Source organism: Haplochromis burtoni, unplaced genomic scaffold (genome assembly GCF_018398535.1).
Source record: "Haplochromis burtoni strain Fernald_Lab_line unplaced genomic scaffold, NCSU_Asbu1 Contig_4, whole genome shotgun sequence".
NCBI lineage: Eukaryota > Metazoa > Chordata > Actinopteri > Cichliformes > Cichlidae > Haplochromis > Haplochromis burtoni.
In genome coordinates, this window is record NW_024582365.1 from 5,691,992 (window position 1) to 5,712,093 (window position 20,102).

The window sequence follows — 20,102 nt, forward strand, 5'->3', positions numbered from 1 at the left end:
AAAGTGGTGAGTGGAAATGCAATTGGGGCTTGTGTACAGTTTAAGTTTGCAGAACGCAAGAAGGTTTTGTTTCCATGCATAAAAACAGAATTCATATCATTCAGCTGATATCATTTTTCTTCAGAGAATACTAGGGGGCGTATTTTCTGTATTGCATGTTAGTCCCATTGCAGTTGCCTCCTAGATGGCTGGTTTTGACTCAACTCCTAGACAAATGTGGTCTCCTGAAGTCCTGCAGTGCACCAACTAAAGGAGCTTAAATGGAAACTGCATTGCAGATACTTTTACACAACTTGCCTTTAAATTAAAGAAGCTGGGCTGGACCCACAGGGCTGCCCATACCCTCTCCAGGGAGACTCACCTTAATTATTAATACATTCTCCAACATACATGATGCAAAGGCTCAGAGTAGTGGCGTGGGCCTATGGTCGTATTTACGTGAGATCTCTGTTGATCCATTCTTAACGAAGCCCACCTCAGCACTGACTCTTCCCATGGAGGCCAACATGGGGTTTACAGAGATGGAATGGTGGAGAGAGATGGATGAAGAAAGAGGAACTACAGATTAAAAAGTGTGAATGCACAACTTGTCTCAGGGGTGCCAATATCAGAGACAACTGGGCTCAAGAATATTCTGTAGTGATGCTTAAAGACACATCTGGAGCTTTCTCTGTGTATTTGTGTGTGTGTGTGTGTGTGTGTCAGAGTGTGAGAGAGAGCGCTCTGCAGGGGATATTTCCTTTTTGCAGGACTGTGTCTGTACATAAGTGTGTCCTAAGCTGTGCATGTGTATGTGCTGTGATCCTGACAAGCAGTTGTCATCAGCAGAATGTCTTGAGGGGGGTTTCTTGGAAATGGAGCCAAAGAAAAGAAAGAGGAGAGGAGGGATGGTGTGTTGAGGTTGTAATTTCACCCAGAGGGGACGTTGTCACTCCATAACTGCCACTGACACCCTGAGTGTCCGGGGCAAAGTGTGGGGTGGTGGTTTGGAGTCAACTTCCAGACCTCCAGGGCAGCATTTGCTGCTCACACCCAAAGACGAGCTCTAAAAGCAGGGTTTCTTCTGTTGCTGTGTCAGGGCAGATGGGTCTTGACGCTTAAGGTTGTTTAGTCGAGTTGCCGTGCGGCAGCAAACATGGATGCGATATCATCCCTGTTAAATGGGTATGCCAATGCAGGCATGTGGGTTGGCAACACTGGAACTTGCTTGGATATTGTCATATTATGCAAACACACTTACGTATTCTAAAAGTGTCATCACACAAAATCGCACACTGCTAAGAGGTAATTCTTTGCGGACACACGTACGTGGCGTTTTGCATCCCATTTCTCTTCAGTCATGGGTTGAAAACCCTGCTTTATTTTCTGTTGTGTCTGTTGTTGTTGCCCTATCAGTCCATCTCACAGCCCGGTATATTTAGAGGCAAAGCACTATCAGAGCTTACAGCTGGCCGCCTCTGATTCAATTCTGACAGATCTACAGCGTTCAAAGCAATCTCCTCTCTTTTTGTCTCACTCATTTTTCAGCCCATCTCCACCTCCTCTTGCTGTCTCATCTCCCTCATAGTCCCATGTTTTTCCTCCTTTCTTTTCACTTCACTGCTTCCATCTCTTATATTTCTTCTCTTTCTTTTAGCTTTTTCCATTATGTCATTTGCATACCTGTGGGCACTCTCAGATCTGTTTACTGATTTTCTTTATGCATCTCTATTTCTTCCCAGCTGCTTGCAAACCATTTTCATTTTCTAGTCACATCTTTACCATTTTCTCAAATAAGCAGTATATTACTACCCTGGTGTCTTTTCTTCAGCATTTGGTCCCTTTCTGAGTTCATTTTGAGGTGCTTTATTGCCGCCGTGGATCATGAAACTCTGACTTCAAGCCAGATTTTTCTCTCCTCGCCTCTCTCTCTACTTCCCTTTCAATTTTCTCCATTTCTTTATCATCCACAGTGCCTATCAGGTATGTTTTCTCTCCTAGGCAAAGAAATGAGAGCTCCATCACTTTGAGTGAATCCATGTTGAAACAAACATCAAACAAGGCAACTTCTAATTTGGGAAGAGACAAGCAATTAGCTGCTATTACATCCTTGAATCTGTGCGCAAAGGCAACCCTAATCTCATTAATCATGAACAATGGGGGCGGTAATAGAGAAGCATGTTTATGCAAATTCTCCAACACAGTAATCTCCTTCATGCTTAATAGCCGAAACAGTGGTGATGCCTGAAAAAACAATCCCCCCCACCTCCTCCTCCTTCTCTGCTTAGCCTTTTTACCTGCTTTTATTCCTTCCACCCCTCCTCTTTCTTCCTTCTTTTTCTTTCTCTCTGCTCTCATGTCAGTTTTTCCATCCCACCCTCCACTGCTTTCAGAAAGTGTGAGCCAGAACATTTCGAAACTGAAGATAAGCATCGATCCCAGTCCTCTCAGACCCTTTCAGTTTGATAGCAAATAACCCTGAGATGGTACGGGACATTGAGTTTTACATCCCGCCTCCTACTAACACCTCCCCTCTTCCATCTCTTGGCAAAGTCCCCAGCTCATTCCACGTCGCCTTCATCAATTCTCCCTATTTCTTCTGTTTTTATTCCTTTCATTAGCATTTTTATTGTTTCATTGCTTGCCTTCTCCCCCCATAGGTGTCTGTTTGTATCTATTTCTTCATTTCTCCTCTCTTCACCCCCCCATCCCTTTGCTCTTATTGTTGTTTGTTCAGTATTTTACATTCCAGTCATTGATCCAGTAGCCATACATGATTTGGAGCCAAATATAGCCCAGAAAGACATTACAAGATTATCTCCCTGCCTCCTCTGTCTCTCCCATGTGCTCCTCTTTTTTTCCATCTTTTCCTCTCTGTTTTAGTCTTGTCATCTCTCTTGAGTTATGTGCCACATTCAGATAATGACGATGACAATGATAGCACAATGAAAAGTGTAGTAAGGATGAATCAGGGGCCATGGTAATGGTCAAAAGCATGTGATCCATAACAATTATTGTTAAGTACAAATGGATCGATTGATTAGCATGCTCACTGTCTGGCTGAAAACCTATTGATGAACTGTGATTGAGGTCAAAGGAATCAATAAAGTAAAAGCTTGTGTAAAGGCTGAGATATAAAACATCAAGATTAAACTTGCTTACATTTTAAATGAGGTGGATTTATATATACACACACCCACACACACATATGTTTTGTTTTTAAATTCAGGAATTTTATATGCAGAGTATTTTTAGATACTGACGTTACCACTTTTTAGGCAGGTCAGAGTACGACATCATTTTTTTGACTTTTTGCCAGATACTTCTGTTTCCTCCTCCACTCCGGAGACATTCACAGAAGTTAATTTTGATTCTAAATGGGCTGAAGGTGTAGATGTGAATGGTTTACTGTCTCTCTGCGTCTACTGTGCATCATTTCTCTCAACCCATTTCAGCTGGGATGGGCTTCAAGAAAAAGCATAGACTGGATTGGATGAACGTTGACCTGTGACAGCTCCATGGCAGCTGACAGGCAGAGATTGACTCTATATTAAGTTGTTTATTTGGTTTTTAAATGTGCAATCCACTTAAATTTACACGTAATGAGTAAAAGCAAAAATAATAATAGTTTTAAAATATAAAAGACAAAAGATAAATAAATAAATAAATGTTAAACACAGTCAAGTTAAATACCTTTTAAAATCACAGAGTATTTCTATTTCTAATTTTGGTGATAATATTCATAAATGCTGAATCTGGTGTTTGCAGACAAAGCTCATTTCGTCAGCGGACGAAGACCAAGTGCTTTCATGTGTTCTGAGGGTTGTGGGAGGGGTTGAAGGAGGAGTGTGTGTGCATGTTAGCATGTGTGTGTGTGCGCGTGTGTTTGCCTACATAAAGAAGCAGAACAAGCTTAGTGTGTTTGGTCTGCGTGGTGGGGAGCTGTCCATTGTCACCGGTGCTGAAAGTGTATTGCTGCTTCCCCACTTAAAGGGGAACGCATTTGATAAAGAGGAGGAAAAGAAAGAGGAAGAAGAAGGACAGAAAAAGCAACGAAGAGTTCATGAGACTGCTTCATTACTGCAACCCCACAGGCTGTCCGCAGAAGGAAGTTTCATGGAAACTTGGAATGTAAGAGAATCTCTAATAAGCTGTAGTTGTCTTACTCGGACACCAAATTTTACTTCCTCAACACACCTTCTTTCTCTCTCTCTCTTCCTCTCTTCTCTCTCTTTCTCACTCTCACTAAATGCACATCTCACTAATTTGGACACGCACAGAGGTGAGCTGGAGAAGGCAAAGAAAGAGCGGGGGAGGGAAAGCAGAGAAAAACAGAGGGAGATCACCATTCCTCCTTTCCCCTCCAGCTTAGGAAGACGAAAGGCGACGTAGTAAGCCTCTATCTTCTGCTCCTTTTGCCGGTGTTGGATACATATACTAAGAAGAAGTTGTATTGATCTGAGAGTGCTGCTACTGGTGGTGCTGACTTGGACCTGGAAACCCCTGTCCTGCTCTGGCCCTGCTCAGCCTGCTGCATCCCGGGTCGCTGTCAGGATGACAGGGTGTGCAAAACGCTGCAAACAAGGTCTTGTCAAGTTTGCTGTGACCCTTCACAAACTGGTCACTGGGACTCTCATCAAAGGTACGTATGTGCTTGAGCCATGGCTATATTCCTAAGCTCTTGAATTTGCACAAGTTGCTTGCTCAGAAAGTGGGTGCTGCAGACAGTGATAGTGTTGCAGGAAAGCCTATTAGCACACAATCAGAAGTGAAAGTTCAGTCCACTTCATCGTTCATCTTCAGCTCGTGCAACTCTTTTCTTCACTCTCTGTGGCGTCTACTCTTGTCTGCTATTGACCTCGTTCTGTTCAGTATGTTCTCCAAGGGGGGGGGGGGCTGAAAAAGACAGAGATGAAGGGTGTAAGTGACTAATAGAGAGGAGAGATAAAGTTGATACAGAACAGAGAGTGTGTGCGAGTGTGCTCCTGTGACAAATGTGAGTAATAAAAAGCGGCGGTGTGGCAGCGGCGGGGAAAGGAGTTGCACACACATGTCGAGAGGGAACGAAGGGCTTTACTATTGTGATTTATTAGTGGTTAATATGTGTGTATGTGCTTGCATGTTTCTTGTGTCTTCATGTTAATGGCCTGATGTTTTTGTGTGCGTGCGTGTGCAGCATTAAAGCGATCCATTTTACTGCCGAAGCAGGAAAGCAGTGCAGGCAAAAAGCACACAGAGCCGTGCTTCAGAAACTGTTTGCAGCATAGCAGCTGCTTGAAGGCACACGCACAAGCCTCCTCAAAAGCACACATACACACAAACATACACACACTTACTGTATAATACTCTTTGAGCCAGCTGAAATTGTTTCTGGTGGGATGGGAAATTTCTAAGAATTCAGTGAAACACATACAGTAGATGCACAATAGGCTTACTTAAATGCATGCACGCACACACTCACAAACATGTCTGTGGATGGCTCAAGCTTTCAGCCACAGTGGGTAGAATTGCCCTCGAGGTCTCACACACTCATAACGTCATGAAGGAGCTTCTGCTGAGGTTTGGTTGCATAACAAATCAGTCTTTAGAAGACAAACCAAAAGAGCAACCAGCAGCAAACATAAAGTGCTCCCCTGTCATGCTCACAGGAAATAAAATGCACACTGAGCAGAAAGTAATCACAAACATACACAAATGAGCACATATATGTAAAAAAAAAATTAAAAAAAATACACACGGTCAGTACAACACCCACACAGACAAAAAGGAAATGAGCTGCAGGGAACCAGAGATCTGGCTCTGCAAAATATCAGACACATTGAGGTTCAGGCTCATACGCACACATTGTGTTAACTGAATATGAAAAGAAGATGTGATATGAAGTGGCAGATGAACACTATGAACACTGCAATACTAATTACACCTAGGCTTCGTGCTTGAGCTTTGTTTTTCTGAAATATTTTTCCTTGAGTGCTAGGATCCATTTCAGATCACTTTCACAGTCTGCATCAGAAACTGGATAGTTGTAAACTGGGTGGTTATGAAGCCATTTGGAGAAAAAGGAAAGAGAGTCTAATGTAATGCAGTCTCATTTGGCTCACTGTTTTCCTAATGGTGCTTAATTGTATCTGAAATTCTAACATTTGTTTTCTTTTTAAAGATCAGAATTTTAAATAACTGTATGTGCTGGTGATTTTAGGGTAAACTCCAGAAAGCCAATGCACTGCCATTGAGGGACTTTTACTGTGTAGAAATGTCTCCTACAGTTTCTCAACTTATAAGCATCCACAGCTTGTTAGCTCCATGTGCTTATTTTCTCTTTCCTTCTTTAAGAGCAACTAATACTACCAAGAATTACAGCTGTTACCTCTGCACAAGAATGCTCCACTGATCAAAACTCATAAATTCAAAGATCAGATCAGTATTTTACTCTCCCTTAAGAATTATTCGTGATCCGTGAAGTAAAACATATCATTTACTGAGATATTGATCCAGTCATCCATCCATGCAACCATCTGTCCATCCATAGCAGCAAAGTCCTTTTCTGTTTTTTTTTCTGAGATGCTGATGGTAAAAGGGGACTAGGGTTATTATTTTCTGCAGCCAAGAGGCCTGACAGAATTTTCAACACTTCACTGTAAGTTACAGGCTCTTTTCAGATGACCTTTAAGAGTCAGCATTTTAGGACACTTTAAGAAGACAGTAATAAGCTGCGGGGGACAGAATAGTCTGGTCCTCTCACTGGTAACATGATTTTTATATCAGTTTTTTTTTTTAAACCAGTAGCAGCATGGCTTTGGAAAGAGAAAATACTCCAAGTGTTTAAATGTATTGAAATGAATTGTAAACACAGGTTTGCTAAGGATTTAGCTCTGTAAAGGCTTTCATAGCAGCACTGACATCTGCTGGTACCTGTGGGAAAATACGAGTTTACGATGGGGAGAAAATAACATTACATTAAATCGCTAAATTCATGAGTGGTTGTCTTAAGCCATCATCAAATCAGTGACAGCAAACCTCACTAAAGGAATTATGCTTCTGATGTTGCTAATCCCATTTCCCTTTTTGAAATTCATGGCACAAATGTGTTTTGTTATTCTGCAGGAAGACAGGAAAGGGACATTAAGGACTGGGATAAAATAAAATAAAATATATATGCAAATCTGTCCTTTACATCTCAGTAGGACTTTTATGACAGGCAGTGGAGCAGAATTACTTAAAAATTCTCTCTTTTACCATAAAGCTCTCTGACTAAATCAGACTCTGAGCTACACAGCAGCTGAAGTCAGGTTTCTTACTAACTAAATTATAATACCTAAAGCTTTAAGACCTGTAAACATGCTTCTGAAGAACTAAGTTTATCAAAGTCACTTAAGCTCTTTGACACGGCTGACCTCGAAATGGCAAAACATTATGCATGACGTTAAAGACATGAGATACTGCTTGTTACATTTTAGATACATGTAAAGAAAAATCAGCTAAGAATAAATTTATGCAGTTCAAACAATTAGCAGCTCATTGTGTAAATACTTTGTTGAACATGTTTAAAGATTTATAATAATTCACATACAATGTGGAAAATAGACACTTTTTTTATTTCCATAAAACCGATACAAAAATAAAAATGTGAACATAAAATTGGAACAAAATAAAAACAGAGATCATAAAATTGGAACTAAGTTTCTGTCTGTGCACCGAATGACAGTTCAATGTGCTCAGTTTTCTTAATGGCCCTACTGGGGACTCCATTGTCCTTAGGTGGATGATGACAGTGTGACCTGGAGGGGTGTGATTGGGAAGAATAGACCACCAGATCTGAACCCGAGTCATGTTTTTTTGGCAAACCTCTGTGCTAACAACAGTTTGTCCTGCTCAAACACCAACTGTTAAGCAGAAATGTGCACTCGGCACAACGCCCAGCATCCAGTAGGCCTTTTGCAGCCAAGTGTGAAGCAGCAGGGATGAAAATCAACACCTCTAAGTTTCGGAACATCTGCACACTGGGTCGGGGCTGAGCTGCTGCCCCAAGTGAAGGAATTTGAGCATCTTGGGGTCTTGCTCATGACAGAGGGGAGAGTGGACCAGGAGATTGAAAGGGGCATCTGCAGTGATGGGGACACTCTACTGGTCTGTTTTGGTAAAAAAAAAAAAAAAAAGAGAGAGCTCAGAGTAAAAGCAGAGCTGTCATTTTGCTCCTGCCCCCATCCATGGCCACAATCTCTGGGTAGTGACAGAAAGAATGAAATCAAAGCTAAGGATGCCTCCTAGGTGAGGTGTTTCAGAAATGTCCTGCAGGGACAAAGCCCTGGGGCAATCACATACCATGCTGAACCCAGACAAGTGGCAGAAAATGATGGATGAATGGGTGGACAGTGTATACACTGAATATGATGATTGTAGACTGTTGGTTGTGGGTGTGGAGCTACTGCAGGTGGGGAGTGGGCAGCTAGGTGAAAAATATGAAGCGCAATAAAAAATTTTTTTTTTTTTTAAGGTAAAGGTATTTTTTTTAAAAATTCAATACTGTCATCCTTAAACTTAATTCAACTATTTTGTTAGTAAGTCATAACAACTGTGTTGTGTCTTGGTAAGTCTCCAGAGAAAGAACAATAAGAGGGAATCATTTAACATCGTTAATCATTTAACTATTTGCAGACCAAATTATTTAAAAAGTTTCTATTTCTCAAATTCTACTAAAAAACATGCTAACTGGGTTGCTCCAGCAAGTTTAGAAACTTTAATATATCTCTGATGCTGCCTGTCTCGTTTTAGCCAGAGTCCTTTATCTTCCGTGTTTCTTGTCAGTTTAAAAAAAAGTGTCTAAATAACATAAAAAAAAATTAGAAATTAAAAAAAAAACCATACTAGTTGAATTTTCTGCTCCCCAGAAATCTCAGCCTCTCTCAAGTTCTGCTTTTTTCTTCTAGCTGCAGGCTGTAAAGACTAAATCCCTTTCATCACTTTGGTTTCCCTCTCAGTTCATCTCTGCCTGTCAGTCACTTTCTGCATTGCCTTAGCAGTAAACTTCTCTTCTGCTTCCTGTCATCTCTGAAAACCCTGTAAACATCCTGCCAAGCAGCTCCAGGCTGTAAACAGCCTGCTTGATTTCACTTTTTCTTTTCATGCAGCCTGCCCTCTGGTGCTTCCTCCTGGCATACAAAAGCAACCTGCCTGGATGTAGAAATGTGCGCTCGGCTGTGGTCTGGGCAAATGCGATGGCACCTGATGGGAGTCATCAGCAAACAAAACCCTGTTTGGCTGAAAATCCCCAGCCACGCAGAGAAAATACTACTAAAAAATCCCTTCTTATCTGCAGGCTGAATAAGGCAAGAACCCCTGAAACTACTTGCTTCTCACAATAAATTGAGCCCAATTCGTGACCTGAATCCAGTCTTTCTTTATGTGCTTTAGAAACAGGAGGGGGAAAAGATGTTGGTGTTCACTAATGAGAACAACCCAGCATGATTTTTAGTACCCCAATTATAAATGGCTAATAATATCAGGTGACGAAGACCAGAAATGACCTTTTAAAGAGAACTATGTATTCATGTTGTTGAGAATAGATTCCTTCATATAGATCAGAGTTAAAGAGAATATACTTTGTGATTTCTTTCAACATTATAATATTGTGGTTAATGGGTGTAAGAATACAAAATAGAAAATAGGCCTGGGATGGGAACAAAGAACTGAGGTACAGGGCAGGAGGACAATCAACCCCCACCCCCAGGACACTAGCAAGAGTTACTGAGGGTGAGGAGCAGACAAAGGGCAAACGGGCACTACCATAAAAGGAGATGGGGGTCAGGGTGTCAGCACCCTTGGCCACTGTACTAGTGTATTTCCATTGTGGGGGTGTTTACTGTATAGGGGGGAGGAGACCAGAGGTTATAACTGTAACTGTTGTGTGGAGTTCTTTAGATCAGCCTTTAGCATAGGAATGCAGTGTGCTGATCTCCAGATGCACCTCTAAGAATAATGGGTAATAAAATGATTGTGTAAAACATGGCAGCATCTTAGCGTGATCTCTACCAGGACCAAAAGAATCGCAGAGACCAGTGTTGTCTCAACAATGTTTATGAGTAATATCCATATGTTGTATTTGTGTTTATCAGACTGGACAGCAGAGGGCATCAGGTTACTCTTTCTCTTTTTCCTTTCCAGATTACTGTAACCACACATTCCCACATTTTCAGAGCAGATTAGAGAAAAATGTAGTGTTTAAAGCTTTAAATATTCACTATCTCAAAGTGCTGGCACACGAGGCAGCTTTTCCTTTGATGGCTGATGCATGATGGACAGCAAGGCGGATTTTCAGACTCAGGGTTCACAGTTGTCAGCCACAGTGACCTAGCTGTGCATTCCTCATAAGTACTTAATGAAATATTCACTAACTCCTCTTTTTTTCCATCAGATATTTGCTCCAGGCTCCCTCTTGCTTTGAGTCGGGGGGTGGTGGTGGTGGTGGTGGTGGTGGGATGGGGGGGTTGGCGACTTGGCTCGTATTTGTATTCAGAAAAGAGGAGGAAAGAGTAAATAAGAACAAAGAGCAAGGAGGAAAGAAAAATGAGAAGATGGATGAGGGTGTGCACATGATTGCACATTTTTGCACATATGCGCTGAGTTGGATATTGATGTGTGTGTGCTATTATCTCATTGAGTGTGCTCTACAACTGCGTGTGTGTGTGTGTGCGCGTGCTGCTTAGCTCCAAAATGCTGTCATATCACTTTTAATGTGCCATAGGGGACACGGCGAATATTTAATACAAAATATAATGCATAATAATTCTTATGAAAAAGGCTCTCTGAGGTGGGGACATCACTCTCCCCCCCTAAACGCTGTAATCAATCCCCAAGCTGCATACAATTAACACCTCCATCACTTTCATCTGCAGTGAGGAAGGGAACGAGACACAGAAGGGGAGAGTCAATAGAGCTGTTTGCATTCAGTTCACATAAACCACTGGGGCACTGATGAAGTAAAGAAATAAGACCTGATTCCCTTCAACAAAAATGTCAATTTTATATTTATTTGCACATTTGAATACACTCATCTGCTAACTATCTGCTTCCAGGAATAGCAGGCCGGCTAGTGAAGGCTGAATGTGTCTGAGAACAGTAACACCCACAGGCAAGGTGACGCTGTCTGCAAAACATTTATGGCAAATGAAGCAGAAAATATTTCAGCCAAGCTTAAGAGTAAATGGATAAACAGCTTTTGTGTTAGTGCGTCTCTCAGTGTTAATGTCCTGTGCAACTTCACGTCAAGCTGCACAGAGCTTAAAGAGCCCTCGGAAATGTGTCATCTGTGTATCGACCCGGGGGGAAGAAGGTTAGATGGTGTTTTTCACGTTCTGACAGGCGACATAAAGTTTGTGTGTGGCGTACGGCGGTGAATTGTTTTGAGAGATGCACTGTGGGACAGAAAAACAGCAGCCATGGCCTTGAGGAGAGACTGTTGTGATGGAGAGAGTCTAAAAGCAGCAAAGATTCACCAACATGGGCTCTTGTTGTTTTCAAACAGTACAATGCGGTTACAGCTGTTTTTAGGCTTGAAAAATATACATTGTTTTTGTTACACATACATGTTTAAGATCATCAAATACATTTTAATATTAGGCAAAGATAACCAGAGTAAATAGAAAAAACTTCAAAATCATTATTTTGTTTTTTAGAGCCATTCAAAGGTGATGTTTTGATATTGATTGTGATGAGCTGGGGTGCTAGTAAGCACGATTACTGAGATTAACAGCACGGTTTAGATAACTTATCGTTCAATCAGATAAAAAAAGTATTTGGACAGTTGCCTCTGCACACCACTACAGAGGATTTTAACTCCCATAATCAAGATGGGATTTAATTGCAGACTTTCAGCTCTAACTCAAGGGGATTAACAAAAGTATTGCATTAATTATTTAGGAAGGCAGTCATTTTTATACATAGCTTTCCATTTTCAGAGGTTTAAAAGTAACTGGACATATGACTAAAACAGTTTCACATCCAGGTGAGGCCATGACTAATTACACAGATAAAGCTTCTGGAGTTGAGTTTAATTGCTGAATTGGCAGCTATTCACTGGAGCGCGCAATAGGAGCTCTTAAGACATGTCGATGCAATGAAGGAGGCCTTCGACGTGTTGAAAAACCAAAACAGTTTGGTAAATTCTTAAACAATAAATGTACTGGCTGGCTCAACAGCACTTGTGGAAAAACCATGGGGGAAAAAAGATAGGTTCAAGGTTCTTTATTTGTCACATGCATAGTTATACAAGTATAACACACAGTGAAATGTAGCCTGACATATATGTATATACTATATATGATATATATAGTATATACATTGGGTGAATGTGCAGTAGCAGCAGCAAGCACGTGAATTCTGTACATTAATATGAATAGACATCTGACTATTTTACAGGATAGACAATATAAACATATTTAAAATTAAAGGAATTGAAATGTACATTGTGCCTTGGTTTAGTGTCTGGAAGAGTCCTGTCTCAGTCAATTATAGATGATGTGAGAGGATGACAGGAATAAGAAAATGTAGTCAATTCAAGAACACTCTTGAGGAGGTAGGCGTATGATTGCCAAGGTCTGCTACGAAGAGATCAGTTCATGAATGGAAATATGGGGAGTTTACAAGCAGGTGAAAACCATCCATTGCAAAAACAGAAAGGCCAGATTAGAGTGCCAGAAAACATCAAAAAGATCCTGCATAGTTTTTAAAGAATTTTTGGACTGCTGAAACTGAGATTGAACCTAAATGATGGGAAGTGATGAGTGTTTAGTAGGAACTGCTCACTGCTTTTACATACATAAGCAATGCCCATCTAAAATACCACATAGTATATATACATCTATATGTAATAGTATTAGACAGTCAATAAGACTATCCTACCATGCTTTTTGAATGCTCAAGTCAACTGAGAGAAGCTGTTGATAATTCTTGTTGCGTTCACCGCTACAATCGACCCCTTTCTCACACACATGTGATCGATTTATAGACTAAGATTGATTATGGTGACTTAAAGACTTTCAGAGATCCTGCTTTGTGTGGCCAGCAGCCTAAATCAGCAGATACTTATGCTGCATTTTTATTTGAACACAGAGCACACCAGCAAATATTAGCTAGCATGATTTTTTTTAAATGAACAATAATAAAATCAAAGTCATGAATTTTCTCCAGTTAACAGGAAAAAATGATAAATCCTTCTATTTCTTTTATATTTGTGACGTTATAAACACAATTTCTTTCACTCCTGGTGTGCTGGTTTTGTAGCAGACATTTTAAAAAAGGGAAATCTTAAAGCCTGAACAAACACAACTGCATGTCTTAATAGGGGTTATTTGTGTTTTTATGATTTTGGTGAAATGATCCTTTACATGATGATTATGCGGTATGATATAGTCATAGCAACCAAATTACTCCACTGGGCCTTTTATACACTTTGCTTTGTGGTCTGTGTTGGTGCAACTAACACATGCTTGGCTTTGTTAAAGGAAAACCAACATGCGATTGTCTCTTTGCTACAGAAATAGTCTGCTCTCCGTGGCGCTACACGTCTTTCTCGTGTCTGGCAGGATCGTTGAGCTCGTCTCCTTTGCTTCTCACTTCAGTAAATCAATCTGTTTGTCCTGATGACTCAGATGTCACCGAGCCTGTTAGGAGCCAGTCTTCAATCTTGCTTCCTAATACTGCATCTAACTGTTCTGTCTGTAGCTCTCCTTCTTTTCCTCCTCACCTACACCCCTTCGGCTCTCCCTCCTAGAATTACTCCCATCTGGTCTTCAGAATATCTGCTCCTGTTTGTCTTGCTGTCTTCTTGCCACTTCCTATACTCTTTCCTTCCCTCTGCATTTCCCTCTCTCTCTGCCCTGATCTCTTCTCCTCTGTGCGGTTATCACTATGACAGATTCCATTCAGCCTTCATCTAATAAGACCGGACAGCAGCTAACCAGCCAATTTATTATTCACTGCCTGTTCACCACTTTCTGTGCTTGTCAACACCGTCTGTATGCTGTCAAACGCTTTCTACCTTTCAACTCCACAGTCTAACCCCATGTACTTTTCCTTTGCCTCCATTCATTCACCCAGGCTGCCATCTCAATCCCATAAAAGGTCTGTTGTGTAATGGTTAATAAATGATGAGAGAAGGGTTGGCTGGCACTCAGAACGATCCAACGAAGGCTGGACAGGACTGAGTAGCAGCACACACGATGTCAAGCTAATGTCTTGGAAGGGTTTGGCACTCGGCCTAATGTGATGAACCTGTTGCCGTTAGTGTTACTGGACTGCAACTAAACAGTCTAGAGTGCTATTTTAGTTTCACTGTATTAAAATGACTAGAAAGCTAATGGCTCAGTTAATCCGTGTTTGTTATTGTTTAAAGTATTTAAACAAAGGTGATGATTTACAGTAGCTCCATTTCTTAAAGAAATCCTTTAATGACATGATTTCAATCATCAATCATTCAATGACACTTCATGCAATCATCCTTTAATGATCAGCTGACCTGATCATTAAAGGATGATTGCATGAATTATTCATGTCATCTTTTAATAAGCTTATGCATTGTCACAACACTTTTTTTTTTTGCCAAGCTCTCGTATGGATGGTCAGAGAATCATCAAAGTCCAGCACATCCCAAAGATGCTCAGTGGGGTTGAGATCTGGACTCTGCGGTGGTGAACCCATGTGTGAAAACGATGTCTCATGCTCTGTGAACCACTCTTTGATTATTTGATCGCTATGAAATCTGGCACTGTCATCTTGGAATATGCTTGCACCATCAGGGATGAAAAAAAATTCCACTCATGGAAAAAACTGACCATTCAGTTTATCCAGAAACTACACCTCCAGTCCAGGGGAACGTTCTTACCCATTTCCCTTAGCTGAATTTTTTCTTGGCCTTGCAGTGATTTTTACCCGAGTTAATTTACATGAATGACAGCAGCATCATTACCTTAAGACAGACAGCTTTGTGTAACCAGTTTAATCATAGTGATAATTGTTCCCTACCTGAACAGACTAATTATTCCTTTTTCACATGACTACAAATCGGTCCCCAAGAATAACACAATGTTAACCCAGTCTGTGTGCCTCCCTAAACAAGAAATGTTTTGTGCTTAACATAACCAGACTTTAATTCTACCTATGTAAAATCAGAGAGCTGTTTTTGTAGTTTCTGGAGGCAGTCATATATAATTGATGGGTCTGAAACGCTTTTCTCATTCTCCAAAACAAACATTGTATTTTTTTTTTGTTTCATTTTCCACGATGCTACTGTCGTATTGAGAAATGGTAGATGTACAATTGTCATCGCATTGCCTCAGGAATAACTGTCAAGTGGTTACAATAACTGTGACAGCGACCACTCTGACTGTGAAAGTAAATGTCATTATTTTTCTGCAACCATTTAACGTGCTGACGCCTGGTTGATGACTTTAACCCCTGTCCAATCGATGTCATGACCTCTTTTGGGCAGCTGTTCACAATCGGCTGATGCTGTCTGAGCCCAGTATTTCTTCACTTTCTTCATTTAAAGTGCTGCACGATGGTGACATGACTGCAAAATGACATAGGTCCTTAGCAACCTTGCTTTTACATAGGAATATCAACAAAACACAGCCACTTAGTTACTTGAGATGAGTAGTTGAACAATCTTATTGAGTCAAGTCCCTACAAAGTCACATCACATCAAATCAGGCTTCAGTTATTTGCAGACCTTTGCTAATCTGTGTGAGAGTGCTCATAGTGGTCCAAGTTGGACCACAATTGCTTGGAGACAGGTTGGCTTTCACCAGGTGACCTCTACCGTCACCTTGCAATCGCCAGTTGTTACCCACGAATTGAGACTGCTGCATGCTAAGTTTCTGACTGCCAAGTTTAGTCACCGCAACTACTTCCAATCAATCTCCAAATGCAAAAAAACTCAATGCAATCACTGGGAAACCACTAATTTTTCCTGGCTGCATGGAGATGTCTATCCTAGTTTTACTCTAGTGTGACTGAATGAAGGCAACACTTAGTGTTGGTGCTCTGAGGTTTAAAAATCAAACCTCCACACTCAAAACAACCTGAAAATAAACACAAGATTTGCCCAGACCCTCTGACACTTATGCACTTTCATTGGAGCTTTCCAAACTGATTTCAAAGGACAATGTAGAAAAAAATATACTATTTTATAATAGCACTGAAAATATTGCTGGGTACAGATGGCTTATAGTTGCTGCTGGTTGCTACAAAAAGGAAGCCAGCGGCAGGCAAGTCCAGCAGTTCGATGATCCATCTCCCATCTGTGGACTGTTCCGAAACAGTGCAATGTTGTCTTTGTTTCCAACAGACAGGAGTCATAACTCTTTAAGTTCTAACTGAGCTGAGTTGAACATGTACATGGAGGCGTTTGCGTCATTGGAGAAGTGATTGATGCTGCAGCTTTTCCTGTGCAGATGTTCTCACTGTTTCTGGGTTTTGGAATTCAAAGATTTTTGAGAAACTTTTGTTCAGGCTTTTTTTTCCAGAGGACAAACCATTCTCACTGCAATAGAATAGAATAGAATACAATACAATAGAATAGAATAGAATAGTCCTTTATTTTGATTATACATGTCTTGTGGGTGTTCCACACTAACTGTTCTGGAATAAAATACGAAAAGTAAGACAGCAGGAATAAATAACAAACAGGAGAACTATATGCAATCAAAATAAATATATACAAAAACAAGTAAAAGGCACACAACAGAGAGCACGACAAGATCCACTGAGTAACTGCTTTGGAGGTCTTTACAGACTAAAAAATATCATCTTTTTTAGGCTTGAGGGGCTTTTGCCCAAGGTTTTTCAGCTATTTTCAAGGTTAAGAATTGACTTTCTATTCTATTCTATTCTATTCTATTCTATTCTATTCTGTAATTGCAGCTTGTTTTCTTCAGCCTGTGTTGTTTGAAAACTTGGTATTTGGAAAATGTCAGCTTTGCAGAGACTGATCAAAACAACACGTTTTTCAGCGTTCCCCCTGTGAGCTTTTTCAGTTTATCCACTGGGTTTTCAAAGTGTTTGATCAACCGAAGGCTTTTCTCTCTATTGATGGATGTGTATGTAACCCCTTCACTGAAGTTAAACATCATCACTACAGCAAATCACGCTCCCTTATCTCGCCTATTCAGCCGGGCTTTCAGAATTTAATCAGCATGTCTTTGTGTCATTGCTGTAGTGTGTACTCAAAGACCTGCTTCTCTGTGTTGATTTATTGCCGCTCTTACTTGCTGTAAGCACTGAGTGTTTGTCAGCGTTTGTGCGTATGCGTGCACGCATGTGCAAAATGTTTTTTCCTCTTTAGTGTTTGATTTTGATAAGAGAATCACGTATGATCTCCTCCTTTCTGCAGAGATAGAAAAGGGATAGGGGAGGTGTGAGCTCTTGCATACCCAAAAAATGTCTCTCACCATTGAACGCACTCACTCACGCACACACATACTCCTGCCCTGCAGTGCTCATTTTTCTCACTTTCTTTGTCTATCCACCTTTCACTACCCTGTTCTTAATTTTCTTTTTCTCAGTCTCTTGCACTGCCTTCTACCCTCTCTTATTTTACTCTGCATTGATCCTGAGCATGCAGGCTACTGCAGCTAGCCTTTAATGAATGCCATGCCCTAATGACTTTATCATTGGCCTTGATGGCCTCAGCTCAACCACAGCGATGGCTCAGCTGTAAATTGTTTTCTTAACTAAAGCCATGTGAGGAATTTCAATAAGGGCTGCCATCAGTGGCATCAGCGCAGCCTGCCAATCTGAACAACCGGTGTAACACAGAGGGCACCAAGGGGTTAAGCGTGACTGATGGGAGTAAGGAGTGCATGTATGAGTTGGACTGTGTTGCAGACTGGCATCGCTCTCCTGGGTGTATTGTTGTAGATGGTGTGTGGCCTCTGTGTGTGCGTGTGTGTGTGTAGTTGATGAGTTCATCAGGAGACTTGAGCACAAAAACATGTCTGATACAGCATGTCGATGCAGCCGCTGACAAATGCGAGGCAGCGTTTCTGAGGACGTAGCTGTGCCACACGTAAAGGGTTTTGTCCATGACCCACCCGCGAGCAGAATAATTACACGCACACAATCGCATACACACACACACACCACCTGCCACACTTGTGCATGTAGAGATAAAGCAGCGAATGCACTCTCCACACTCAGACTGTTTGCCTGCTGAATAGCAAAGGGGGGCACGGATCAGTCTATTCCTCCCTTATCTCCCCTCACCTCTTGCACTCCTCATCTCACTCCATCTCTTTCTTTCACGGTCTTCCCCTCCCACCCTCTCGCCTCCTCACTTTGCCTCCCCTGCCGTTTGTGAATCCTCCTGATTTGTCTCTGTCTCCTCTTCCTCTTCTCCTCACCCTCTCCTCTTTCTTCTCCTAATTTCCTCATCTCTTCTTCCTCCTCTCGCTTGCCCTGTCTTGAGTTTTGTCCTCCTCTCTTGCCCCATCTCTCCCGTCTCTGTCTCTGCCTTTTCCTGTGCAACAGTGTGCAATTCCCCGTTCCCCACCAGACAGACAAAGAGACAGAGCGACTCAGACGAATGGGAGAGAAAACGGGAGCAGGGAGAAGCAGAGACATAGAGGCAGATACATGAAGAGGCACAGAGGAATTGATGGGATGACAGTCTGGTGACTGGGGACTGGTGGACAAAGAGATAGAAGGGATGTAAAATAGACAGCTTCAGTGGCAGGGTAGACAAAGGCAGCCTGAGAGTGGATGTGTGCCGCTTATTTCATTTACACACGCATACATAGAAACACACACACACGCATACTCTCTCTCTGTCTCTCCCACTCTCTCTCCTCTCACTCACACTCTCTCTCTCACACACACCCTCGAGCAGAAGCGGCAGAGCTGTGTGGGTGTGAGGCAGCATGAGAAGTGATATCTGTACTTCTACACATACAGCTGGCTGATGGACTAACTTAATCACAAATTTACGCTCACCTACTGTACGCATACTTACTAGCACACCTTGATCATAGGCAGGCAGACCAGCGCGCGCTCATAAACACACTCACTTACGCCAGCACGCACAACCTTCCAGCAGCCAGAAGTCAACATGGGTCTTGTGATGGGAACCTTTTCCATGCAATCCAAGCAAGTGTCCTACCACAAAGGTAAGAATTTGTATTTAAAATCCACACACTGAACACGTTTGAATCCTGAATGTGAGGATTTGCATGTTACTGTGAGCAGCATCCATCATGTTGCGTCATTGTGCTTTAGTGATGGAGTCATATATGTTTGCTCAGAGTGGTGAATATGGCACAAGAAGTGCATTATGGTATTAAGATGAATGTGCTGTAAGCTGCAATAAGAAGTTGTATAAAAAAAGAGAAATTGTTATTCACTGTTGCTTTAGAGTGCTCCAGGCCACCTGTCCTCTGTTTGAACTGTGGATTTAACAATATACATGTGTCCGTGTGTGTGCATGTGTGCGCGCAACTGTGCCATTGGGCATGTCTATAATAGGTGATGGTATTTACCCCTGTCTGCTTTCCAAACCAGCCCACTCTCTTTCCTGCCACGCTACTGTTTGACAGGTGCTGACACTTGACACATGCATGCTGTACCCAGTATGTATGTGTATTCTTTGTCCACAGAAAATATTTATGCACCTAATTGACTGCTGAAAATGTAGGCGTGTGTGAAGAATCGTGCATTTTGTGTGTGTGGTGGCTGTGGTATTGTGCCGTAAATCAAAGCGTTGTAATCCATCAGCTTTTGGCCGTGGTCTGTCCTGCATCTGTTGACCTTAAACCTTGATGGCTATCGCTGACAGACACAGCGCTGCATCTCAAATACACACAGCAGAGGCTGGAAAATCGGGAGCCAAATCACATCTCGACGAGGAAAACAGAGGGATAAAATTCAGAAATCTCTAATTGGATCATTAACTGGAGTGAGATCATGCAAAACTGTCTGCATGTTGCATATGCTGTGACAAAAGAAAGAAAAAAACACCGGAGGTGATGTAAATGAAGTAAATTATATGCTGTGAATGTCCCTCAGGAAAATGCCTTCCAGCTCTATATTCTCAGTGTTTTCCCTGTCCAACAGTGCAGTCAGACAAAGAAGAGCTG

General features: G+C 41.6%; 1 protein-coding gene across 3 annotated transcripts in view; it reads left to right on the forward strand.

Annotated features, from left to right (window-relative positions):
* The first annotated feature begins 3,921 nt into the window (after window positions 1-3,921).
* Window positions 3,922-20,102, forward strand: part of LOC102304506 (Kv channel-interacting protein 1) — a 45,217-nt gene continuing 29,036 nt past the window's right edge. The window contains exons 1-2 of one of the 3 annotated variants that reach the window (XM_042221957.1): window positions 3,922-4,110; window positions 4,260-4,621. In XM_042221957.1, the coding sequence (XP_042077891.1) occupies window positions 4,534-4,621 (88 nt within the window). In that variant the 5' untranslated portion in view covers window positions 3,922-4,110; window positions 4,260-4,533. Of the gene's footprint in view, window positions 4,622-18,413; window positions 19,137-20,102 lie in introns of those variants that run through there. The other 2 variants (XM_005913484.3, XM_014335091.2) reach the window with 2 other exon arrangements.